The 27,883-nt window shown below is 41.3% G+C and overlaps 1 protein-coding gene across 1 annotated transcript in view; it reads right to left on the bottom strand.

Moving 5' to 3' along the window:
• USH2A (usherin) overlaps nt 1-27,883 on the bottom strand; it is a 766,975-nt gene that overhangs the window by 268,268 nt on the left and 470,824 nt on the right. The window contains exons 38-40 of the mRNA XM_061626123.1: nt 19,435-19,585; nt 19,143-19,285; nt 9,932-10,560 (exon numbers count right to left, since the gene is read on the bottom strand). Of these exons, the coding sequence (XP_061482107.1) occupies nt 9,932-10,560; nt 19,143-19,285; nt 19,435-19,585 (923 nt within the window). The remainder of the gene's footprint in view (nt 1-9,931; nt 10,561-19,142; nt 19,286-19,434; nt 19,586-27,883) is intronic.

Raw genomic sequence — 27,883 nt, 5'->3', positions numbered from 1 at the left:
CTAATATCTATACAAATGTACATAACATGCATCACCTGAACTCACATGATCTAGAGTTACCTTAGATCTTGCAAGATTTGCAAATGAGAAGCAATAGGGTTTTATATTAGTTCTGATTGTCTATTGGGCTATCATAGGTTATATGTTTTTTTCATTTTCTATGGCAAAAACTCCAACTTCAGTGGAATTTATGTGATGTGTTCTAATCATTTGAATTTGGCTAATGAATGCTTTATTCTTTCATCAGAACTTTAGCAGTAGTACTAAAATATTAATAAAAAAGGGAAAGAAAAAATACTTTACATATATCATTCAGCTGTATTGCTAATTATAGATATAGATATAAAATATAAACGGCATTTTGTCAAAAGTATTTTTGTCTACATTTTATACCTCATCCTTGGTTTTCCAAGCTTGGCATGGAATGCTTCTCATACAGAATTAATTTGAAATGCTGCATATTTATTATCATAATCATCATATTCAAAATAAAAAATATATGTACCGCCTTCAAGTTGATTCCAACTTATGGTGACCCTATGAATAGGGTTTTCATGAGGCTGAGAGGCAGTGACTGGCCCAAGGTCACTCAGTGAGCTTCATGGCTATGTGGGGATTTGAACCCTAGTCTCATTTTGTTCTCACAACAACCCTGTGAGATAGTAGGTTAGACTGGCCCAGGCAGGGTTATTCAGTGAGCAAATAGGATCTCTTTTAATTGTGCTATCGACCTGCTTACTTCCACTCTGACTGGGGCATCTTGCAGCATGGGGAAGAGATGGGGGCACATCACAGCTGAAGTTCACCCATATAGCAGCATTATCTCTTGTTTATTACAGAGACGCCTGTTGCAGGTTTTGCTGCTGAGAGCGGCCACTTGAGTCACAGCTTGTTGATCCTGAGGAGGCAAAACTAGAAAGTGAGGTTCAGAAAGGAGGCCCTGTGCACGAGGAGGAGGAGGGCATGAAGCAGTGCCAGTTGCCCACAGCCACATCTGCAGAACAGCAAGTACCATGGTTTGGCTTTGAGAAAGCTTGTACATTTGTGAGCCAGAGTGGGAAAAATGTTGTTGTACGATGCAATTACTGTCTTCCAAGGATCAAAACTCTGAGATCAGCTGTTTCCTCCTCATCCAATGTGAAGAAACATTTTGAGGTAAGCCTTTGTCATGCTGGTCCTCAAAGAGTGTCCATTGTCTATTTATGTTTAAATTGTGAAGTTCCTCTTCCATTTTTTCTTGGATTCATGCTTTGTTCTTCTTCCTCAGAGGGCACACCCTGAGAAGCTGAGAGCAATTGAAGAAGCAATAAAGGCAAGGAGACGTGGCCTTCCTGAACCAATGCATGACACCCCTCCTCCCAAAATGCTGAAGCAGCAGCAGACAACCCTTGAGAGGTGGGGATCTGGCAGGGAGCCTGTCACCCAGAGCAATCTCGACAGGAGAATCATTGATTTCATTGTAGAGGAGACATTACCACTTCAGACTGTGGACAAACCATCATTCATTAATCTGGTTCGCATTGGACTCCCCAAAGATCTCACCATCATATGTGCCAAGACTCTGAGAGACAGAATTGAGAAGAGAGCATGCCACATGAGAGAAACTCTTGCAAACCGAATGGGTGCTGTGGCATATATAGCAACCACTGCAGATTGTTGGACCAATGGCAAGAAGAGTTACTTTGGGGTAACAGCCCACTGGATCAACCCAACTACCCTGAAACGTGAGGTCGGGGCCTTGGCTTGCAAGCGTCTGAAGGGGCGCCATACATACGATGTCCTTTCAAAAGCACTGCATGATGTACATGTGCAGTACAGGATCCACAACAAAGTTATGTGCACTACTACAGACAATGGCTCCAACTTTGTGAAAGCGTTCAGAGTTTTCATGGCCAAAGAACCAGTGGAAGCTGCAGGCACCAGTGACGATGATGGTGATAACCAGGAGGAGGAGGAGGAGGCTGAGGTGGAGTTTGTGCCTATCTGTGAGATCCTGGACACAGGACCTGAGGCAGAGGAAGAAGCTGCAGACTCAGGAGAGGATTTTGTTTTACCACCACACCAGAGATGTGCTAGCCACACCCTCAACCTTGTGGCAACACAAGACATAGAGGCCATGCTTTCTGACTCCTCCAAAAGTAGTCTTCTTGGTCCTTTCAAGAAACAGTTTCGTTCCTTGATGGGAAAGTGCAGCAAGTTGTGGTCCAAGCAGAACCAGTCAGCCCAGATTGCTGAGTATATCCGTGCGCAATGTGGTGTGTATCTGAAGGTACCGAATAAGACCAGGTGGAATTCCACCTTTGATGCGTTGAAGCAACTACATGAGCTCCTGTCAACTGTGCCACTAAAAATGCATGCCATAATGGACCGCTGCTCCTTGTCCAGGATCACAGCTGCTGAGATTGAAGTGGTACAGGAATACACAGAGATTATGGAGCCGCTAGCCCAGTCCCTAGATATCCTGCAACGGGAGAATGGCATGTTCATGGGGTATTTGCTACCAGCGCTCTGCAATCTGGACCGCAAGTTAGAATGACTGGAAAACAAACCTGAGAGGTACACATACTGTTTTCAGCTGCTGAGAGGTGTGTGCGAAGCCCTAAGAAAGCAGTTTGCAGCTATCTGGGAGGACAAGAGGCTTCTTCTGGCAGCCTGCCTACACCCTCGCTTCAAACTAAATTGGCTGGAATCGTGTCAGGCCGCCACCCATACCAACAAGTAAGAACATTAGGGAAGCCCTTTGGGTGGATTACTCCAAGGGAAATGTTGTCTCAAGGGAGGCATCAGAGGGCTTAAGGTGGTAGGCAGGGGCTGGGCCTTTTCTTCCTGGGGCTCCTCATCACAACCTTGGGTTGCTGCAGGTAATCCTTAAGGGTCTGCTGTGCTGCCCCATGAGTGTGGTGACTTGGTCACCTTCCTACCTTCCATGTCATCATCCACAGGCTCAGGCTGGACCCTGAACCAGGGGACATGACAAGCATCAGGAAATTAAGAGCAGATGATGGTTTCCTAACATATATGTGTTAACATATCCTCTCTCTTTCTTAGATACACAATGGAAGCCTTGTTGAAAGCTGAAATAAAGATGGGTGTAAATGAGGACAGTGATCAGTCTTCAGATAAAGACCAGGAAGGAGATGACTTAGAAGATGACTTCTTTAACTTTCTGCCCCAGGGCAAGAAGTCAGCAGTGGACACTGCTGAGGAGGAACTGGTGAGGTACCTGAGGTCTCCCAGCAGGGAAGTGTCATCACTCCATGGCTTTCCACGTGTGCTGCAGTGTTTTTTGCAGCACGACACAGGCATGCCTTCAAGCGCCGCAGTAGAACGCCTGTTCAGTACTGCTGGCAACGTAATGACTGTAAAAAGACATTCCTTGTCTGACATGCTCTTTGAGCATCTTGTTCTTTTGAGACATAACAGAAACATATTATAAAAGCATTTCAAGTGTAAAATTTGATTTCAAGAGTTGGGGTATCTTCATTGCTTGGGGGGATGTGAGATTCTGTTATGCCATTATGTTAATCTTATGGATAAATTTTTTTATTCTACTACCCCGTGTGTGTGTGTGTTTATTTTTAATATTGTTTTAGGCTTCTTAGATGTGCAGCAGCCAAGGCCAGCACCTTTTGTAGGAGTTTTTTAAAAAAAGTAACTGAAATGTAATTGTAGTGATTACTTTTGAGAAAAAGTAAAGTAATCAGTTACTTTCAGAGCAATTGTAATTGTAACGGTAATTACTACTTTTTTTGGCCAAGTAATTGTAACTGTAATTTATTACTTTTTAAAAGTAATCTTCCAAGCTCTGCTAATGGTGCTGCAGCCAGTGCCCTGTGCACCCCCTCCTGGAGAAAACCCTCTAGCACCTCCTAAATCTCCAGAGCTGCTGGGTCAGCTCCAGAACAGGAGCACCAGAAGAACAAGCACAGCTGGGCTCCCAGTTGCTAAAGGTATGCTTGGAGACAAGAAAGGTGTTTAAAACCTTGAATCAGCAGATGGGCACCTTGAACATCCAAAACCAAGGATTTCAAACCCAAGCCAATTACATGGAACTCTAGGCAGTCATCCCCAGAGTGACTGCCTGGATGAGAAGGGCACTCCAACTGAATGGGCCGGCATGTGTGGTCAGGATCAGTCTCTGCAGCTTCTCCCACTCACTTACCCTGCTAACTGGAGAGAAATCAACTTCTACAGTAGCTCTCCCTATACCAGGTCCAAAATGGACGCCTGAATTGTACTGGAATGGGATCTCAGAACAGAACAGGAGGCAACTGAAAGGACTGGGAGAGAAGTTACAACCACCAGGCCAAGTTGTGGCTCAATATGCCATGCCCTATAGCTGATGTCACCTGAAACAGCCAGGTCGTATCCTCTGATCACACAAATGGACCTAATGGACACCAGAGCCTAATGGACACCAGTAAAATTAGTTAGCAATATATCAAAATGTTCTGGCATCAGCTGAAACTCTGAGAAAGGACCTTCTCCAGCTAGACGAAGCTTCCCAAACGTCTGTGTGCCGGCAGAACCTTGCCACGCCATGGAGACCTGCACAACTACCAGCCATTCCCTTATGTAAACTAGAAGGCTTGAAGTTCCTTTTCTTTTAATTAGACAATAAAGAAAGCAACATTTGCGTGTCTATGATTCTATTAAAAATATCTTCAACACTTTCCAAATGGCCTATCTGTTGAAGAAAGGAACCAAGAAAATTTATTTTGTATTTAAAGCATACACAGTAGCTAAGGCTGTATGTATCCCCATGTGCAAGCCATGAATTGTACAGGACGTTAAGCTCTATTGAAGGTGTAAATTTCAGGAGCTCCTGAAACCAATGAACACAAAAAAGAGGCAACCATTTTCAATGGTTCCTGAAACTAGAAAAAGGACAAGCTCGCCTTTCAGTTTCATCCACAAAGGTAATGCACAAACATTCTCTATGGGAAGGTCTCAAACACCTCATGTTTTCATGAAGAAGAATCTTTATTTATTTCACACTATAAAAGCCAACTGCCTCTGTAAAACCTCTCCCATATATGGATTACAGGGCCTTTTCCTAGACAAAAACTCTTTTGAATCCTGAAGAAAAAACTCCAGAGGGATTCCTATTTATTCATTTATAGACTGTGGCCCTCTAGAGGAGCCAACAAGGTTTTCTGCTGTTGCCCTGCAAACACTACCCTGAGCCTGCTGGTCTTGGGGAAGAGAGCTAGGTCTTTAAAGAGACAATCTGATTCCGACATCAGCGGCGTCACTAGCGGGAGTGTGGGGGGGTGCGGACCTCCGGTGCGCGCCCTCCCAGGGGCATGGACGAGGTGGCTAGGTGCGCGCGCGCACACACACTCGAGGCCAGCCACCCCATCCATGCCCCTGGGAGGGCGCGCGCCGGAGGGGCACCCAGCCGGAGAAGGCCTGGGAATGCCGGCGCGCTACCCTCGCCCCGCCGACGCTGCTCCCGGTCTTGCCCGCCTCCGAGGAGTTGGAGCAGCCTTGCCGGGCAACGGTGTGGGGCGGGCTGGCTCTGGGTGTCACCCCCGCACCCCGGTTGTGATGCCCCTGTCCGACATAAACTATGGCCCTTTTGGAGTGAGGAAAATATACATATCACAGCCCCACACCTTGACCCAAACCCTTGACATATCGGGGCCGAAAGGAATCCAAGTAAAAGGAGAGACTTTGCCTCCTATAGCGGGTTCATACTATACTTAACACAAACTTGATTGACTGGAAACAGATGCTGTTATTACATGCCTTCTTGACCATTATAATACTCACTACAAAATAAGGGTAGCCTGTTCTGCCTCCCCAACAGCTGATATGCACCAAATACATCCTGCGGGGGTATGAGATGCTGCATGAGCAGGGCAGGTACTCATTTTTTCTTGCATTGTCCTTTTCCCCATATTGACAGAACCAATATGGCATGCTGGATACCACAGGGCCTGAGTTTAAGCTCCAGCTCTGCCACAGACAGATTACTGTAGCAAGACATATAAAGGGTTATATTCATTTAAAAGTGTACTTGAAGTTATGAACAATTACAACTATGATATATGGATTTCTTTTGTAACAACAACTGTAACAACAACAGTAATATATATATTTAATTTAATTTAAGTATAATGGAAGGTAGGACTGAAGCAGGCATCTGTTGGTATACAGAAATAACAATAAAGTCTTAGAATCTCAGGTGAATCCCATTACGGATTTCCAAGTCCTCATTTTATAAACAGAGTCAGACACACACTCATTTTAGGTACAACAAATGAATGGGTAAGGTAGTACAGTTAAATAATCAGGTTCTACAAATTATTTTGATACCAAAATCTTTAGTTTCTGCAGATATCCAATACTACAAAGATGAACAGCTGAAACTAAATGAATTTCAGGAATCTACACCAGTAATCTATACCCTTCAGTTAAATCAAAGGCAGGGAACGTCATTCAGCATGTATATATAAGGCCTATTTCCTTGTGGGTAACTTCCCAGGGGCAACATGCAGGTGATGGGTATGGCCAAAGCAAAAACACACCATTCACACAAATCTACCCACATATACATATCCTATTCATACTCACCCATCCATTCTGCCACTCCCTTTTCTGTCTTTGTTCTTTCTGCCCATCATCCATTCATTCCTTTATTCTTTCTTTATGTAAGGCAGGACTGAGGAGGAGAGGAGACCACGGGCTTGATAAGCCCCTCTGGGGACCCTAACCAATGAAGAGGCCACTGGTTCCTCACCCCTTGATTTAACCGAATAGGGAAGATTTTGCAGGGTAGGAGAGATTCATGTCCATAGCACCATTTTTGTACCCAGAGCAAGTCAGCAGATCTGGTTTAAATATTTTGATTAAACAGACTCAGAATTAAACTTCTAGACTCTGATCCAGATATTCATTTATTCATGTTGTGTTTACTGCTGCTCATGATGATCATCCCATACTAAACAGATAATCAATGCTATCACCTGTTGGATGGAGCATGGGAAGGTAATGATTGGATGCTGTGTGTAGGTAGTGAAGTGCAAAGTGAATTTTGTCACTGATCTGATGCTCAGAGTCAAAGTGATATTGTTCGTCCAACATGAATTGCAGACATGGCATGCTTAAGTCCTCACCTGAAGCAGTTTCCCATTTTGGAAGTTATGGGAAACTGGTTTCAACAAACCACAACTGAAATGCTGTATAGAAATATAAGAAGACAATGATTTCCATCCTATCCTGGGTTTGTTGCAATCAGTGCTGTTTCCATTCCGCTGTAGTTCAGCTTCCACTAAAACCTACATTATTTGTTGTTACAAACTATGTTGAAAACGTAATTATTTATGTAATGTTTGCAGACTAAAAAAAATCAAATACTGCTCATATTCACTTGTGTGATTTCTGTTGCTGACAAGCATGACGAACATGCAAATTGCAGGAATTTCCACTCCTATTTCCAACGGAATTCTTTAACATTCCTAAGCACTGAAGTATGTTCACAAGGAACACAGAGAAGATGGAGATTATGGATACAATGTTCATTCTCAGTTTAATAAGGCCATGGTTTATCAAGCAAGGATTGTTTAATCATCATCCCTTGATTCTCAATGTTTCTACAAGATATTACCAATGTTTCAATAAGATATTCATACACTTAGTTTGATACACAGATTGACACAAGCACACACTTTCCGGTATGTTAGTGATATGACTTTTAATCTTATATACTGAATTTCCTATTTTCTTCCTATGTATTATGACTAATCGCTTTGGTGTATCCCAAGCTCCACATCTCTGCATATCAGTATTCTGTCCATGCATCACAATGAGCCTTTGTCTATAATGATTGAATATTATGCTTACCATTGCAGCCACAGGTTGAGCTTATTTAGGTAGTAATGTGGATGCAATATATTTCAAAAAGCCTGCACTATTTTCACCACTTAGATAAAGTATTGCTTGTTAAGATTTCAAAATGTGGTTCCAGATTTTATTATTTGGCTGATTGTTGTTCACATTATTTAATGCTGACTGAGTGTCTACACACAAAAACATTATTCAGGTGGATAAACCATACCAAAAAGAGCACCAATGATTTAAGTGGATGGTCTCCAGCCTTATGCAAATGTCCTTTGTTTTGTGCTCTAGCGAGCAAGCTACTGCACCGATGCCTTTTGGCACTAGTACAAGACTGAATCCATGGAAGCATGCGTATATTTACACAAAAGAGGCTTCTAAGCTACAAAAATCCCTCTTGTTTGGTTACACTAATTTCCCTTGAATGAAGTTTGTATGCCAGCCAAAACAATGGTAGTTATCCTGTCCTCTAGAGTTCATTCCCAAATGAATGATGTGAATAATTGAAAATTTCCTTGGTAGTCCTCTAAGGCTGTTCTTTCCTTAATCAGTCAAGTTGGACATTAATTTTAACTTCATAGAAGATTAAAAACAAAACAGATATTTTGACACATATTTGAAAACATAGAACATTTAACAGTCATATCTATTAGCATTTTAATAAAGTCTAGAAGGGTAGGATGTTTTTGTTTCATTTTTTTGTATTGTACACATTTTAGTCTGGCTTGGTGATTAAAATTAAATACCCCCACAGTAGCATCCCAACTACTTCAGATATGTGAGAGAAAACTGGAAGCATTTCAACTGTGTAATAAAAAGCAAAATATTAGATTTGGGGGCTGGGAACAGGCTGAACTAAAGTTGATTTAGGGCTATACACTAAATTAAAGCATCTAACCCAGGAGTGGAGAACCTGTGGTCCTCCAGGTGTTGTTGAACTACAGCTTCCATTAGCCGCAGCCTGCATGGTCAATGTTTGGGGATGATAGGAGCTGTAGTGTGCAACATCTGGAAGGCACAGGGGCTATATCCCTCATCTAAACTATTCTTAGTGGTGTAGTTCATCAAATTTGCAAAGAAGGTCATCAAATTTGGGGAGAGGCTAATGCAGAGCACAGACAAATGCCAAGGGGGAATTTCAAGCAGAGTGCACCTGTCAGAGTCCAGCAAGGGCAATGGGCAGACATATCCAAAACAGGCTTGGAGAGTGTTCTCTGTCTTGAGGCCCTGAGGTTAATGGTTTGAGCTAGAAGCTGAAGACTCTGAATGCTGGAAAAGGTGAAGGGCTAGAAAAGCTGAAAAATTGAGCCTGAAGTGCAGCATGCAGAAAGTACCAGGTGAAGGCTGAAGGCAAGGCAATAACATACACATACCTTGCCTGAACAACCCAGAGGCCTTGTACTACCATCTGATGTTTCATACCCAATTCCTTTCAACAGAAGACAGGAAGATATGATAGGATGTCCCAATCCTGATTCTGACGTTACTAGTGCAAATCACAGACTTCCTGACATAGCCTAAATCACCGTGCTCCGTCAATAAGAAATAGGCTGGTTTTATTTTGTTTTGAGGCTAGAAATGAATCACTAAACCACCTAACCTTAGTCAATAAGAAGTGCGTGATAGATACCATAAGGCACGTATGGGGTGCCTGTATCCCTCTAGATGTAGTTGGACCAACTCCCATCAGCCCCAGCAAGCATGGCTAATAGTCAAGAATGAAGCACATTGCAGCCCAAAGGCATTTGGAGGGACACAGATTCCCCATCCCTGCCATAGGTGCTGCATCTGAAGTAAGATAGCAGCTATGCCTAGGGTCTCAGACCCACTGTGTGACTGGGACAGGGAATTTGGAAATGGGTACAGTTATCTGAGGCAATGTCAGAATATTTGGGCTATTCCTTTGACCATCAGCTCAACACCAAAGACAGTGGATACAAGACAGCTGTGGTGTGAGAGAGGCCCTGTGGAAGCATACAGAAGCTACTCTTCTAGTGCTGTAAACATCTCTAAACATGAGCTAGAAGGCACCTCTGGTGATTTTAGTGAAAATGTATATTAGCATGAACTACAATGAAATTGAACAAACCTGGGCAGTATCTGGTCCCAGTGCTTGCACCTCCGGAGGCTGGATGCCTGCAGGTCTAGAGGGCCTGGTGATAACTTCTGCCCATGCACTGCTGTTGGTGCCTCCTTTAAAAGTACTTGCCAATATTCTGTATTCATATTTTATCCAAGGGCTAAGAGCAGCACTTTGGTCCAGGTAGCTCCTTGAATCATTGAAGGGTAATGAAGCAACAGTGGATACTTGTTCTGTTTCCTTCACTCTCCTCTCTATTGTAAAGTTTTCCACCAGTCCATTTGGATGACGAGGAGGCTGCCATGATATTAGTACAGACGTTGGTGTGTCTGAATAGAGCTTTGGAGGAGGGATATCTTCAGGTGCATCTGGAAGGGTCTCTATGGGTGCTGTCTCGGGGGAAAGAGAGCATCCTTTGGAAGTACAGCCTTCTACTTGAAACCGATAAACTGTAAAAGGGTGCAAATAATGTACTGTGCATTTAGATCTAGTTCCTGGAATAGAAGCGTACAGCTGGACATTTGGGTAAATATTGTAGTGGGTGATAATGCCATTTGGCTTTGATGGATGCTGCCAGGAGATAGTTGCCTCTCTAGATTTAACATTCAATAGGAGTGGTGGATCTACAGGACCTGGTTCTGTAACACAGAAAGAGTAAAAAGGATGATTAATAACAAGATATTGATGCCAAAACTGCAGTAAGTCTCCCTTTGGTATGTGACAGGGGTAGGGAACCTCAGGCCCAATGCACAATTTTTTAAAAAGAGTTAGGTATCCGTTTTGTATCCCACGGATCCAACAAATAGCTTAGGGCAGCTACATGGAGTTGTCCAGTGGTGGATGGTGCCTATCAAGACTGGTGGAGTAGAATGCAGAGAGATCAAGCAGTAGATGGAGCCACAGCCAATGACAGGGAGAGCCAACTAATTCCAATTTTGTCCTCGTCTCCTGCCTTCTGAGTTCTAGAAGGGCAACACTGAGACTAAGGAAGAGGAAGCTGACAGGTAGTGCTGCTACCCCCTGGACTAGTTGTGTGTAAGAAGGCAAACTGGGACTAGGTGAGGGCAGAGTGAGGTTAGTGGGGCAGTGCCCCATTTGCCCTAATGGACAAGCTTTCACTAGAGTTTCCCCATTTCATCCTTATACCTTGTATATTTTCTTACACAATGTATACTTAATTTATGAAATTCATTGGTAGATATCTGGTGATGGCTGCTGCTTTGATAAGCTTTATAAGATCCATGATAGTGTGAATAGAACCTCCATTGTCAGAGACAGTATGACACTAAGCTGCTTAAATTATATCCATCCCGTCCTCTGGTCGCCTCATCTCAAAAAGGATATTATAGAGTTGGAGAAGGTTCAGAGGAGGGCAACCAGAATGATCAAGGGGATGGAGCGACTCCCTTATGAGGAAAGGTTGCAGGATTTGGGGCTTTATAGTTGAGAGAAAAGGCGGGTCAGAGGAGACATGATAGAAGTGTATAAAATTATGCATGGCATTGAGAAAGTGGATAGAGAAAAGTTTTTCGCCCTCTCTCATAATACTAGAACTCGTGGACATTCAAAGAAGCTGAATGTTGGAAGATTCAGGACAGACAAAAGGAAGTACTTCTTTACTCAGCGCATAGTTAAACTATGGAATTTGCTCCCACAAGACGCAGTAATGGCCACCAGCTTGGATGGCTTTAAAAGAAGATTAGACAAATTCATGGAGGACAGGGCTATCAATGGCTACTAGCCGTGATGGCTGTGCTCTGCCACCCTAGTCAGAGGCAGCATGCTTCTGAAAACCAGTTGCTGGAAGCCTCAGGAGGGGAGAGTGTTCTTGCACTCAGGTCCTGCTTGCGGGCTTCCCCCAGGCACCTGGTTGGCCACTGTGAGAACAGGATGCTGGACTAGCTGGGCCACTGGCCTGATCCAGCAGGCTCTTCTTATGTTCTTATGTTCAAAGGAGCCTAGGGTGGAAAACAGCAGATCCATAAACAATACAATTGAAAATAAAATCAAAAACATATTGTTGCGCGCCTCCCCCAATCTCCGAGCGGTGAGATTTCAGGGGGTCCCTGCGCCCATCCAGGGTTTGGTTTCCTTTGGGAAGAAGGCCAGCGGAGACTACGGTGTCTTTATGAAATATGGTTTATTTATGTACACACATTTCAACCTGAGCTTAGGATGGAGGGGTTCAAGGCATCAGCAGTCTAATATCCAGCTTTTCCATCTAGGTGCAGGGGCATCCTATCGCCACGATGCAGGGAGCCAGCCTCTCCGCATGCCTGCAGCCCTAGTTCTGTCCCGAACACACACTACCAACTCCAAACACACTTCTGCCCGCCCAGGAGTGGGGGGGAGAGACTCTCCTCCAGTAGAGTTTAAAATGACAAAAGGATCTTCCTAGCCCTTTCACCAGTCGCCAGGGCAATTAAACAGGCCCATTAACTACCTGGCCACTCTATTTGATTAACAAAGGAGATTCATCTGGCTAGCAGAGCCAGCCTCCCAGGCATAAGATTCCAAATCAGAGGCTGGAAAGGTGACCCACAGAAATCATCCATTCCAGCCCCCCCCCCATGCTCATAACAATATTTAAAGCATTTTAAAACAATCAAGAACATTTAAAAATAATAAAGAACATCCAAAGACATTTCAAAACGGGGAGAGAACCTCCGGCCCACAGGCCAAATGTGCCTCTTTATAGAGCCCTCAGGCCTCTCCTGGGCCACGCCCCTGTGGTTACACCCCCTCAACAGTCCTGCTTCACACTCTCTTCAAGCACTTTTGCTTGGCTGGAATGTGTTCTTGAACTGCGACAATGCCTCCTGCTTCCCTGAATGAAGAGATGTGTGTATATGGGCGTGTGCAGAAATCTCTGGCTTTTGAATGGCTGGAATATAAGTCTTCCTATTTTAGGAGTTACATCTGTTACCTCATCCACTTTTCCTTCTGGCCTAGTCTACCATGCACTTCCCAGAAGGTTGCTCGTATGGGAAATGTGGTCCTTAGGCTGAAAAAGGTCCCTTACTCCCAAGGCCAGTCCAGGATAATTTGATGCCTGAAGAGAAAAACTCACACACACCCCGGTATATTCCATGCACAAAAGCTAACTGGCCTGGCATTCGACTCTTACTTCAAAGGTGGTGACAGGACAATATCCTCCAGTGAACATGAGGGGAGCAGACTAGCTCAGGGAACACAGGGCAGGTGCACTACACCTACAGCTGCCTTTCAATACTTCTCCATTTCTCCTTGCCACCCATTCTCCCAGCATCTATTGCCTGAGGCAACTGCCTCACTCTGCGTAATGGTAGGGCCAAGTCTGCCCATCCCTGGACTAGGTAAATCTTTGGTCTGATCCAGTAGGCACCTTCTAATGGTCTTATACTAGCAACAGTACTATGACATATGTTAGACAAAGATATATTGACCTGCTGAAGGCCAGCTAATGAGCTTCACAGCCAATCAGAACAATGAACCTGAGTCTCTCCAACCCACTGCACAAAACCACCTTACCAATACACACATCTAATCAGCAATAGTAGAGTGATACTCTGTTGAAAACTAATTTCTCATAAAGAGAATTCAGAGCTAGGTAGGACATTTAGAACCAAGGTTCTAGCTTTTGTTACCATTTTCTAGAACATGCTCCTAATTATGCCCCATAACACTTTTATAACAAAGCTGTGTATTTTATAGCCCAGTAAAACCCACCGCTGTGCCTCTCATTATATATGCGATATTTTGCTCTGTTCTGTTTATCATTCTAATCCCTTTTTGCAATTTATCTACTCCCTGTTAATATTACAGGTGATTTTTTATTGTGACTGTGACAGAAGCTGCCGATTTAGCTCTTTCACCTACTGATAAATAAACAATGCACAGATCTGACCTTTAGGTTAACAGGTTTTATGCTTGCTCCACTCAGCACTCTAACTGATTCAATTATCATAAAGGTTCAGGAGCCGCCATGAATACTGAAAAAGACCGACCATATGCCTGCATAGGTGTTGTGGAACAGCAAATACTCTGCAGCCCCCTCCAGAGAAATCCCTTAATTGTAAATAATTTTGCCATGCGACACAATCAAGTCACCTTGAATGCAAAAACCCTCAGCCTGTGGAGGCAAAGTGTTATTTAAGCTTTACTGGGCTGCGTTAAATTCTGCAATTTGAAGGGCTGTTAAGTTTTTCAATTGAAATTTCATTTAAAATGCAGGTGCTTTTTATTATATTGAGGCTTTACTGCTCTCTAGGTACAAGCAAGAACTTGGTGCAATAACACAAATCTGGCTCAATCACTGATCAGTAACAGCTGTAATTCCAGAACATTTAGCATTCTTATAAACCACGTCCTGAAATCTATAAATTGCTACAGCAGATCAAGAAAACACTATTTCCACCTATTCTGCCCACAGCAATTTTGACATTTATGAGATTTTCTGTGAACATTAGATTTTATTGAAAATCTTTTAAAAATATACTTGGGTACAGTAATTGTTTAAAACAGCTTTTGGTTTGTTGAAGGCTTTTTTTAAAGTTCAAAAGGGTTCACCTTTTTAAAATTCAGTTGTCAATGACTGAGTTACATTCTGTATCATATTAGGACATATTCCATGGGCAGAAGCAACTATTTACTGCTCACCAAGAGCATATTTAATAGTGATCAGAATAGTGTATACAGGAGGGAAAAAACCCATTCTGAAGGACCATTATTAAACAAGCAAAATGTTTAGGGACAAAGTATGAAGAAGATAGATAATTTTGACGTACAGTATTTTTGGAGGGTGTCTGTTTATTTGCTACCATTCCCAGCACCAGTTGCACATGTACTCGTGCTGATTACATTTCTATATTAAAAAAAATGTGCAATTCTGCTTGTCACTCTGCAAGGTCCTAAAAAAGTGACATTTCATTTCAGGTTCAATTCACATTACAAGAGTACAGATACTATTTGAAATTATTCCCCAACCAATCTTGGCACAAATAACTTCAGGGGGAAAAAAGAGAAAAGAATTTATATTTCTTAAATGGAGAGGGGAGGGGTGATCCCACATTTATGGTATATTAAATATAAGGCAATAGCATATTTGGATATGCATCTTAAATAAATTCAAGGCTCTTTGGAGACACATTTTTTCAGGGCTGGTCATCAGGAATTTTTCTAATTATATGTATATCTGAAGCATCAGACTGTGGGTGTCTGCAGGAGGAAAATAATCAAACAGTTTGTTCTCCCTTGTGATAAGAAAAATAAGCCTTTCCATCCCTACTGAGTACATTGCTGGCATTATAGGTGAAACATTTGGGATAATGAGATGAATTTGTGTAACAAACCCCCGCAGAGCTTAGACACAGCTCTCTTAACATTATCTGCTATAACATATGAGAAGAGATGCTTAACTTCAATTTTCTACTTTTTTTCCCCAAACACATTTTTTTAAAAAGATGTCTTTCCATATGCTCTCTCTGCAGCTCTTTTAAAAGGCAGACCTTTACAACTCACTGAATTCAAGCAAGACTTTGGAGAGCTGTTTAATTGGCCCCTCTGGATAGAGAAGTGTTAAATCTTGGTCCCCAAGACTTTTGCAGAGTAGTTCCCATTGAGTGACAAGTGGAATAATTTCCCCCCACCTTTTTAAACACACACACACACACCAACTAACATGGTCCTGCTTGGCTGAAAGGGTCAGCCCAATTATGTAAAACACAAGTATTAACTATAATTGGGGTAGTTTGCTAATACAATAAAAAGCTCTGAACATGAGAAAAAGTTATGCTCCCAGCAGTATCTATCCCTTTCTAAACTAAGAATTCATGGGTGAAATGACATGAAAAAGATGGTTATAAAATTTTAATGGAATGATAAAAGGCAAAAGTCAGCTTCTCAGCTGAATTCTTAAAATCTCTATATATCACAATCAGCTCCTTAACTGTAAAATCAATGTGGAATATAACATGTTGTCAATGTGGTTGTCAGTGGAAGGAAGATTGCAAGAGTATGACAGCAACATAGCTTAGCCTGCCAATGCTGAAAATAAAATAATAAACTCTTTTTACTTGGAAGGAATTGTTTATAGAGCAAGCTACAGAATATGAGTGGAAGGGGGAGGGGCATATCACACCCCTTAATGTCTTTGATTCATTCTTCAAGCCATTTCCTTGCAGCATTAATGCTGGAAGGTAGTTTCATTTTGGCAAATTAAATTACCTTTTATGGGAGGCTATTTGGCTCATCTGCTTCAAAAGTTCAGTCTCTACTTTTTTAAAAAAGGTACAAAATTATCATTAATCTTTCCTAATAATCTGACTAGAAATGAGTGTTTATTTACTTCCTGGTACAATTGGGGTGAAATGGGTTATCGTATTATCTCACTAGGGACATGCATGGGGGAAGCAGAGTCTTAAAACACGTTACAGGCAATAGACACAGATTAGTCAATATTAAAGGTAATGAGAGTTTTCAGAGGGTGTGGAGAACACTTCAGTAAAGTGGAATATATCAGTTTTTAGGAGACTTCTCAGTGGTACAGTCATAAATATAACCAAAATGGGAAGCTGTTCAGAAAATATAATCAGTTCTAACGAACTACTAATTCTACAGTTATGGGAAACAACTAGAGTAATAAAGAAGTGCTAATTCAGCACCACACCCAAGTGTGGGTTCTGGCAGAGTTCTTGTTGAAATTCAACAGGTGAAGATTTTCCAACTGATACATCATCATGCTAGGAAATGTTTTGTTTGCTGATTTTCTAGATGCTAAAGACACTGGCAGAGGATGGAGGATGTGTGAAATGCATCTAGGGCTGGCTTTATCATGAAAGAAGGCAAAGTACTGGATGCAAATTCCATCAAGAATGCAGCTTTCCTGCCTCTGACTTACACCTCTATGTACATTAAAAAATAACAACAGAGCTTTAGCCAGCAGAGGCTGATTTGCTCTTGGTGGTGTATAACAACATAGGAACAGCCCTGCTGGACCAGGCCAAAGACCTATCTAGCCCAACATCCTGTTCTCACAGTGACCAAACAGATGCCCAAGGGAAGCCCACAAGCAGGACCTGAGCACAACAGCACTCCCCTCACTTGCGATTCCCAGCAAGTCGTAGAGAACAGAAATTGTATGCCTTACCCAAAATGAAGCTGTAGCGCTGCTGAACCCCTCAGTGCAAGAAGAAAGTCTCAGGATCAGTTCAGTGTACCATCTTTCACATGAAATAATTATCATTATGACACAATTGTTTAAGTCTAGTGCACATTTTTGGGGCCCCAACGTGGGACTATGAACTGCTCCTGTGGTTTCAGTTGCTTCATATGGTTGTCATGTTGCAAGCTGTTCTTAGGGACTATGTTGATTGGGTGCTTTTCAGTAGATGCAAATATATTTGGCTTGAAGAAGCTCTACTGATGGGAAAGATCTGCTATCAGTCAGAGGACATAAATACTGGGCTAGATGAACAAATTGTCTGACATCATATAAGGCAGCTTCTTATGTTCCTATGAACCTATACTTTCATACTTTTGGAATGGCATGGTAAAATTGCCATGATCCACATGGCAACCCACTCTGCACAAATCGCTTAAAATGTGACAACAACCCACACCAGGATGGGTGGCTTCTACTTAGAATCATAGAATAGTAGAGTTGGAAGGGGTCTATAAGGCCATCAAGTCCAACCCCCAACTTGTATATGAAGGCTTTGGGAAACTGGTCTGGATGCAAAAAAGTTGCCATTTGATGAATTAGCTGCAGTAACATCATCCTTATTCTCATTACTGCTGCTGCTGCTGTTATTGCTGCTGCTGCTACTAGTTCATTTATGAATCATTTTCCATGAAGCACTTTGAAGCTATTTGGTGACTGATCCCAATTTGATAGTCATATGCTCAGACAAAGCAATTCTAATCTAACAAAGCAATAGCACTACAGATTAAAATAAATAAATACAAAAATAAGATAAATCCAGAACAAGTAGAAGCAAAATAAAGATTGGTCTTTAATAGAACTTCATCTAGCAGCAATGTCACGTTATTCCAGAAACTGGCAAAGTATCTTGAATTGGGCCAGCTTTTATTGAACAGGATCATTAAACAATCAGGAAAATCATTTCAAATTCAGCATGTCACTAATATTTTGTATGGAAGTATCATGTAAAATGTTAACAGCAGAGGCTCACAACTAAACTGATTTTACTTACTCTGACCCTTTAAGTCTCTAGCTTGGAGAAGCATTCTTCTGGTCCTCCTATGTTATGATTTTGTTCTTACGTTGTTTTGCTTGCTGGTTGACATATGGCATTTTCTCATATTCTACCATATATTTTCTTTGGTTTAATGTGTTATTCACTGTTTTAGGGACCTTTGTGCCGAAAAGCAGTATATAAATAGCTGTTGTGAGACCAAAACTTTGTCACTAGAGGGCCAGAAAGGGTGAGTCCTTCTATCCATTCCCAAAATAGAAGTAACTGATCATCAAACTGAGGGACTGGAAAATACACTTTCAAGAAAAGCAACTGAGATGCCGTGTCCCAAATACTAATAAGAACAGTGAACTTTCCCATTACTTTTTCTTGTTAATTTGAGTTTTTTTGTTATTATTATCATTTTCAAGTAAACAATCAGCTACCTTTTAGAGAGGAAAATGGGTTATACATTTGATGATGATGGTGACATATCAGGCCAGTAGTTTCAAAATGTATTCGACGCATCCCTGCAATTCCACAGAGACGTATTGATGTTCCTCAGTTATGTTATCAGTAATGGCAATCTGGTTTCCCTGAAAAACGTCTTGAATACCAATATGTATTTCTCCCAGCTTTGCTGCTGCAGAAGTGTGTTTGGATTGCTCTACATCACTTTCTCAGTTCAAGTAGGTTGAGTGTGAACAGGCCCAGCATCAGCAGGTAGTACCCTCAGGTAGCTGTCAATGGCCCCAGCACTGCAGAAGCCATTGACCTTGGTCTCTTTTGTAAGTGCTCATGCATGAGCACCAGATGCCCTACATCCATCACAGGAATGCTGTTACTGCTGGCCTTCCTCCTCAATACGCTGGCCTGCTAGCCACACCTTCCATCTGCTGGAAATATTAAGAGTCAGTGTGTTATTAGTACTTGTCTGATGAAAATCAGGAGAAGGGAGCCAGTGGTTCAGTTGGTCTGAGAGACTGCCCTCTGTGTGGGCATTTAATTAAGGAAAAATGTACTGTGAAGTTCCACAAGCTACTTACTGTCCTCTGCTGTAACCATTAGAGTCCAGTTGCTGTATGTATCACCATATCCATTGCAAGCAATAACCCTTATTTCATATGATGTGTATGGCTGCAGATCCGTGACTATGTAGTTTAGAGAAGCTGAAGGTTTGGAAAGCAACCTAAAGCAAAAATACATTTTTTAAAAAATAGAGCATGCAATGAAGGCAAGATATACTACATACGTGCAGAGATGCTACTAGTGAGGTAAACTACCTCAAAGATCACTTTACATTTCTTCACAATGTTGGGTAGTTTATTATTTGCTTACTCTAGAACTTCTTCTGGGGAGTGCTTAGGCCTCATTTGGAGTTGGTAACTGGGTAAGCCTGGAGCATTGTTGCGAACTGGTGTAGACCAGGCAACCTGAAGACTGGTCGGTGTGGCAGATGAAAGCCTTGGAGGCAGCATGCCATCTGGAGCTGTCGAAAAGCATGGATTAATTAGAGCAGAGAAGAATGTGGAGAACATATGCTAGATGGAATCAAAATGCTTCATGCACTAAAAAACAAAACAAAAACTGTTCCTGGGGATCAACAGCAATGTAAGCATGGTCCATTTAATTCAACATCTTTCTCTCCTCGCCCCTTTTTTCAGTATACACTATTTTACTACAGACCTTCCATCACAATGCCATTATCATAGTATGCCTGTGCTCACCAAATGGATTTAAGATGCAATGATCTCAAACATCTCCCCTCAAAAAGATTGTTATGTGATATGAAGGACGTTAGCAGATTGGCTCACACAAATAAAGACCAAAGATGAAACAGACAGCCACTCTCTGAGTGGTGAGTCAGCAACCATCAATCACACTGTTGTCACAAAGGGAGCTGGTCATCCACAGGTTCTAGCCACCTTTATTTATGACATTAATATAGTCAGAGCTTGGAAGTAACAAGTAACAAATTACTTATAATTCATTACTTTTTTGAAGAACGAGTGGGTAATTCTTTACATTTTGATTGTAATAGAACTAGGAGCAATTTTATTATTTTTGTGGAGTAATTGTAATGTTTCCAGCATTACCTTTGGGCATTACTTGGGGGAGGGAAGCAGGGGAAGTTTTCTGCTCCTCTGATTTGTGGATGAAAATCATGTTCCTCAAACTGGGCTTCTGTGCAGCGTCGCTCTTCCCTCATACTCTGTGAGTGGGTAGGAGGCGACGAGGGAGGAGGTGGAGAGTGAGATGGGGTGGAGTGGAGAAAACAATGGTTTAAAAAATGGATTGTGGTGCTGAAGAATGGAGTGGAGGGAAAAAGGAGCCGGAGAGCAAGAACATGGACAAAGGAGGAGAAGGAGGCAGCAGCAGAATGGAGATAAATAACTGTGGAGGTAAAAGATGACAATGTGTGTGTGTGAATACTGTGTTTGCACTTGGCACACAAAGTGGCCTCCACCACCCTCTCTGGCTACTGTACTGCATTTGCAGTATTTTACCTTTTTTGCATCTCAGGAGAAAATGTTTGCTTGGGTGAGTGTGCCTTAGTTGGTGGCACGGCAGGGTCCGGGAGGTGGTTAAGTGAGAGAGATTATGCTGGCTGATGAGTGGGGGGGTTGCACTTGGTTTGACATGCAAAGATCTTAGTAGTGGCCTCTGCCGGACTTCCGGGAAGGGTGACTTAGCCTGTGCCTGCTTTTGAGACGGGCTCCTGCCTCAAAAGAAGCTTATTCAGATATATCAGTCAGTTTTTTCTTTTTTTTTGACTGATTAAACTTCTCCCGGGTAGGGAGAAACGAAGAGATTAACCTCAAAGCCTATTTTTGTTGGGACGACCAGATCTCATTAATTTATGGGACGAGGTCCAGCCGACGAAGGTGGGACGGATTTTCAACAGCAAGCTCTATCTGATAAAGCGAACGTACATCTTATCTTCTAAGAGAGAACGCACTAACAGGCAAGCACCCTTCTTTCTATATTTTTCTTTTACTTGACTTAAATTGTTGCTGTTTAAAAGAGATTTGCCAGATTGATCGGTTTTTGACATCTCACTGGGGAGCCATAACTTCTCTCTGCTACGCACTAATTAATAGCTTATCTCTGTTTTTGTTGCAAAAAGCTGTCCTGGATTTGCATTCTAAAGATATACACAGAAGAGGGATTTCTATTCCAGATTTTTATTTTGAAGAATATTATATTGTCTGAGACTACTCTCTTTTTGGTCTATTTTATTTTGACGAATCTGTTTCTTGACGACTGCCATTAATTGTTTCGATCCTGGGAACTGCATTTTGTTTACTTAACTATGGAGAGATAAGGCTGTCTGCTCTGTTTATACTGTGATGTCACCAAGTTTGGAGTATTAACCCAATTGTTGCTGAAATAAGAAGTGGTTTTCCTATATTTTTCTTTTAAAATGGCAATTAAGAAAGTGGCTGAGAATCTGGAAATAACTATGTTTCAGAAAATAATGGATGAGATTGAGATAATGAAACAAAACCTGCGACAGGGTTGTAAGGAGCTGAAAATTGAATTGAGTAAAATGACGCAGGAGATTAAAGATATAGGGGTCCCTGTGAGAGAGGTGACCCTGGAAGGGGTCCCTGTGAGAGAGGAGACCCCGGAGATTGGAACAAACGTGGAACAGGAAAAAGATTTGGAGTCTATGGACTTTAGAAATAAAATCTATTGTTTGGAGACACAGGAGATTAAAGATATAGGGGTCCTTGTGAGAGAGGAGACCCTGGAGACTGGAACAGGGGTCCCTGTGAGAGAGGAGACCCTGGAGACTGGAACAGGGGTCCCTGTGAGAGAGGAGACCCCGGAGATTGGAACAAACGTGGAACAGGAAAAAGATTTGGAGCCTATGGACTTTAGAAATAAAATCTATTGTTTGGAACTCAATGTTATCTCTGAAGAAATTAATGAAGATTCTAGAGATAAAGTTATCAATGGCATGGATAATCTTCTGGACTGGAATGATGTGATGGAGCCCAATATAGAGAAAATCTATGGAATTAACTGCAGCCATGTGACAATGGAAAAACTTTCAAGAGATGACCCAGTGTATTTTGAAAAAAAGAACAGAGATATGATTTTACAGCAGTATTTCAGCAACCTATTCAGAATGGATGGCAAGAAAATATTTGGGATAGAGGTAATTCCCATCAGACTCTTACTATATGACTATGGCTTTGACAGCAAGATTATTATGGAATACTGATAATGGAAGATTGGATACTGAAATTACTGGACTTAACAAGACTACTGAAGATGGAAGATGGAAAATGGAACTAATAGGGATAATAGAACAATGGCTACTGAAATTACTGAACCTAACAGATTCTGATGTGATGGATTAATTGAAATGTTTATTTTGACTATGGTTATGACAATAAGATTATCATAATTAGTAATGAGATGGATTAATCGATATGCTTATCTGGAAAAAAAAATTGATAGATATATTTCTTAAAGAATTGAAACCTCTCTTTGACTTTTTGTGGAAAGAATAAAGTAATGTTTATGAGATTTGATGATTAAGTAAGATAACTATTGGAGGAAAGTGATTTTATAATATGACTTAAGAGACAGGATTGTTATATATTATAGACTTATAACTGATCTGATCTTTGACAAATGGGAAGTCAATATTTTACTCTTTATTTTTTATTTTTATTTTTATTTTTATTTTTTATTTTTTTGTTTAACTATTTTTGATTTTGTTTTTTGTCTTTGAATGTTTTATGATTTCGTCTTGTATGTTTTATGAAAATTTGAATAAAAATTATTGAAAAAAAAAAAAGTAGTGGCCTCTGCCTCCCTCCCCACCTCCCTTACCAGCGGAGAGACCACCATTGCTATCTTATGGATAAAAATAATTATTCTACTACCTCTGTGTGTGTTTATTTTAATGTTGTTTTAGGCTACTTAGATGTGCAGCAGCCAAGGCCAGCACCTTGTAGGCGGTTTTTTAAAAAAGTAACTGAAATGTAATTGTAGTGATTACTTTTGAGAAAAAGCAAAGTAATCAGTTACTTTCAGAGCAATTGTAATTGCAACGGTAATTACTACTTTTTGGGGCCATGTAATTGTAACTGTAATTTATTACTTTTTAAAAGTAATATTCCAAGCTCTGAATATTGGGCTCATTGACTAAGTCCTCTGGCCAGTTTACAAACTTATTAAAATACAATATATGATACAAAATATATTCCAACATTAAAAACAAAGTATATATTATTGCTGACACACACACACACACACTCACACACACCATTGTAATCATACACACACACACACACACACACACACACACACATATGGAGAGAGATAGAGAGATGCTTGTTGATATAGATATAGATGATACAGAGAGAGCAAGGGCTTTGGATTCTCCCTTTCTGAATTCTGACTTCTATATCACACAAAAACCCATTTCTGAAACTTGAGGTACCTTTGTGAGTGGTCTCAGAAGTTGTGGAAAGAGATGTAATCAGACAGAAACCTGGGGAAATTCCAGTGAATGTACGGAAGTAATTGAACATAAACATGTCACAGCTTGGATTCCAGGAGTCTATCATTCATTTAGCATTTATTTACATTGTGCAAAGTGCTTTATAGTGGCTAGCTTCAGATTACCTTTCTCGGCTTCAAAAAACATGGTTTATGAAAATGGGAATGAATATCAGGGCGAAGCACAACTCCCTTCCCTCTTCCCTCCACACTTCCCTTCACTCACAAGCTTTGGGATTTCTTTCTTGTAGCTTGCATTAAGTCAGAGTTCTCCATTACTTTCACACTGGTGAATACAGGCTTAATGTCAAGTAAAAAACAATCCAAGATAATAAGCCAGGATCTGGGGAAATCTGAGGACCAGGAAATTAATACAAGCTACAAATGCAGCATCAAAGCTGGCATACAAGAGGAGGGGAGTGAGGCAGAAGTGCTTGACCACAGTGCTCATTCCTAATTCCATCAGTTTTGGTGTGAGAAGGCAGCAATGATGGTGTTGTGCCTTGAGTCTTTGCAGGGGGCACCACTAGCAATAAACAAGTTCAGGATGGCGGACACACCTCTTCCCTAAATATGCAGAGATAAAGCAGGAATGGCAAAAGGGTGGTGTGAGACTGATGAAGAATCAGAAAGAAGACAGAAGGAGAGTGAAGAGAAGAAGAAAGTGATGAATTGTAGGGATGCATTCCATCCCAGTTGCAGATTAAGCAGTTTAGGGAAACAGAGATAAGAAGTTGGTGCCCTCTACAGCAGTGTCCAAAGAAAAGTGAAAGAAGAAACAAGGTATGAATTTTGAGATGGGAGCTCTCACTCTTAGAGCGAACAATAAGGGAACAAACAATAGATACTTTAGAATCAGGTACTGGGAGGAAAAGTCCCAGACGTGAGCCTTTGTCAGGAGTTTGGTGGGACATAAGGAAATTAGGAGTAGGAAGCAGGACCTGGGGAGATGTCCAGTGATGAGAAAGGTGTCTGAGCTCTTGTAGCAATGGTCCCACCCAGTATGCTCTGCAATAAGAGAACACTGGCACTCTGAGGATACTCTGGGTGGGTGCGTGGGAGGTGGTGGATAAACATAAATATAGCACATAGCTTATGAAGCCAGTAAAGACTGTTCAAGCCTGGTAAGTCTGTGCCTCTTACAATTCAAAAGAACTGCACTGGGAAGAGCTGTAGCTTTGTAGTAGAGAATCTGTCTTGCATTCAGAAGGTACCAGGTTCAATCTCCAGGTAGGTTTAGGAATATCCCTGTCTGAAACCTGGAGAGCCAGTGCCAGTCAGCGAAGATAACACTGCACTAGATGTATCAGTGGTCTCACCCAGTATAAGGCAGCTTCCTAGATTTCTATGCATGTAGTTCTTTTCTTTAAACAGTACAACTCTTAACCACTTAAGCATGAGAAGATTTCACCTGTTAGAATGCATTTGTAAGGAAGGGGTAATTCTCACATCCTATGTGCTTCCAATTCCAAAAGGAAGCCCAATTCATGCAAACTCCTCTTTCAGCCCTTCTTAGAAAATACGGAATTGTTCAGACATAGGTAGAAGAGGGCAAACAATGAAGCATACAGAACACAGATGTATAAAGGTGCCTTGGTTATATTCCATTATTTCCCTTAAAATCAGATGCCCATTAACTAACTTCACAGCATTAAAATTCAGGTCTCTCAGGATTCCAGCATAATTTTTTCATGGCCTAAGCAAATGATAAACCAGGAAGAGTTAGAGTTGCTGCAGTCTTTTAGTTCTGCCATTCTTGCTATTAACTTCTATATGATCTAATTTTCTATTGAACTAATGTTTTTCTACAAATGTTCTGTAAAACTTTTGTAATTGCTGCCCTGAGTTCCTACTGGGAGGGAGGGCAGGATATAAACCAAATAAATAAATAAATAATAGCAATCAAAGAGATAGATGCATTATTTGCACACATCAATAGGGTTTCTTGATATGAATGTTCAAGAATAATTAACATTGTCTCATAATCTGACAACAGATTTTACAAACTACAGGAAACAAAGAAAATCCACCATCAAATCCTGTGGGCAATTGAGGAAAACCTTGTTCCATGTAAATCCAGAAAGAGCTGAGTTTGGAGCACAGAGGTTTTGTTTACACACTAGACAATGTGGGATATTCCTGTTGCATATAATTTACACATAATTTCCAAAAACAAAAAAGGAATACAAAAGTTTCACTCTAAAGGATCAAAGCACTTCTGTGGAATCTCTATCGAGCAGTAATAAAAAAGGTGTTCTGTGAAAATGGTCACATGGTGATCATTAAACCTATCAAGCACTTCCCAAGCACTTGATCACCTGCAACCATATATCAAATGGCTACTGATTATCCAAAAACAAATAAAGCATGCCACATATCTTTAATAATGAGAACATTTCAGGAAATATTTTCCTCTTTCATCTCTTTAGTCCTAATTTCTCCTCTAAGGAATTGCTTAGTATCCAAGCAATAATTAGAAGGTAGCAATAATTTCTCTGCCATATTCTTAACAGAAGAGCCACATACCCATCAGGATGATATATTGTCTCTAACAAGCAATGATACTCAAAATGCTCTGCTCAAGGTTTAATATAGCCCTCAAGGGGCAACCACTCCACCAGTAACTTACTGAATCAACACATCTTGTCCAGTAAATGCTCAATTAACATAGTGAAATGGCAGGGTGTAATTATAAAGAAAAAGTACAAGAATGAAAAGAATTACAAAACTGAATTCCATCCTATATCAAAAAGCTACAGCCCCTCCTCATTTCTATCTCTTTAAGACAACCTTGGCCAACCTGGTGTTGGGGCCAATGGGAGCTGTAGTCCAACACATCCGAATGGCATCACAGTGGCAAAAGCTGCTGTACGAGAACCTATGTGTAATCAGAAAGTCTCCATACCATTAACCAGGTCACATCTGAAGCATCTTCCTCACAGAGAGGATGTCCCCCCACATCTGACAGGAAAAATCAAGAGGAGGCTGGTCCCATTCATACCTCTTATTCAGCTTTACTGGGTACTCTCTCTACAGGTTGAACCACAGGGATGCCAAGGATCACTGGCTTCCCCTGATTGATTGATCAACTTCCTACTGGGCAGCCTCTCACAGAATCTCCAGAGCTAAAAACAGTACATTTCCCAATTGTCTTTCCCATGAATGCCTTCTTCCTATCACCTGGGATGACTCAGGGTATTCTGCATGCCAGCTGAAGGTATTTTCTAAGTTACTAAGTCTGCCTTAGATATCATAGAATCACAGAATCGTAGAGTTGGAAGGGGCCTATAAGGCCATCGAGTCCAACCCCCTGCTCAATGCAGGAATCCAACTTAAAGCATACCTGACAGATGGCTGTCCAGCTGCCTCTTAAATTCCTCCAGTGTTGGAGAGCCACTACCTCCCTAGGTAATTGGTTCCATTGGTGTACTGCTCTAACAGTTAGGAAGTTTTTCCTAATGTTCAGCCAACTCTGGCTTCCTGTAACTTGAGCCCATTATTCTGTGGCCTGCACTCTGGGATGATCGAGAAGAAATCCTGGCCCTCCTCTGTGTGACAACCTTTCAAGTACTTGAAGAGTGTGATCATATCTCCCCTCAGTCTTCTCTTCTCAAGGCTAATCATGCCCAGTTCTTCCAGTTTTTCCTCATAGGGCTTTGTTTCCAGTCCCCTGATCATCCTTGCTGCCCTCCTCTGAACCTGTTCCAGTTTGACTATATTCTTTTTATAGTGCAGTGTGCTGAACTGGGTGCAGTACTCAAGATGAAGCCTAACCAGTGCTGAATAGAGGGAAACTAGTATGTCACACAATTTGGAAACCTTATCCATATCAGTGTACATAAGCTGTCTTTCTTTTAAAGCAGCTTACTTCTTCCACTTTCTGAAAGTGATTTGGCCCTGCCCACCAGTGGCATATGATTCCCAGAAGTTTGCCTAGAAGGGAATGTTTTAAGAAGAACACATAGGAACTCTGCATTGCAAGTGTGGTTACAGGTTTATCTCCTTACTCAAGCTGTACTTCTGCTAAAATTGTGCACAAAATAAAAGAATGCCAATAAGCAATTAGTTGACTGATTAATGATTATAAATACATGTCAGAGAGACACTAGATGGAATTTATAGTTGTCCAGGAAAACCAATTATATGTCATGCTGTTTAAAAAGATATCTAGCCAATAACTGTCATAGAATAATGAGCCACCAAAATGAGGAATAAACAAACAACTGCACATCTACAAGGATATCACATGCCAATCTAAACCTATGAA

The sequence above is a fragment of the Rhineura floridana genome, chromosome 4 (assembly GCF_030035675.1).
Source record: "Rhineura floridana isolate rRhiFlo1 chromosome 4, rRhiFlo1.hap2, whole genome shotgun sequence".
NCBI classification, from domain to species: domain Eukaryota; kingdom Metazoa; phylum Chordata; class Lepidosauria; order Squamata; family Rhineuridae; genus Rhineura; species Rhineura floridana.
Note: the sequence above shows the minus strand (reverse complement) of the source record. Positions and strands in the feature narration are given on the sequence as shown.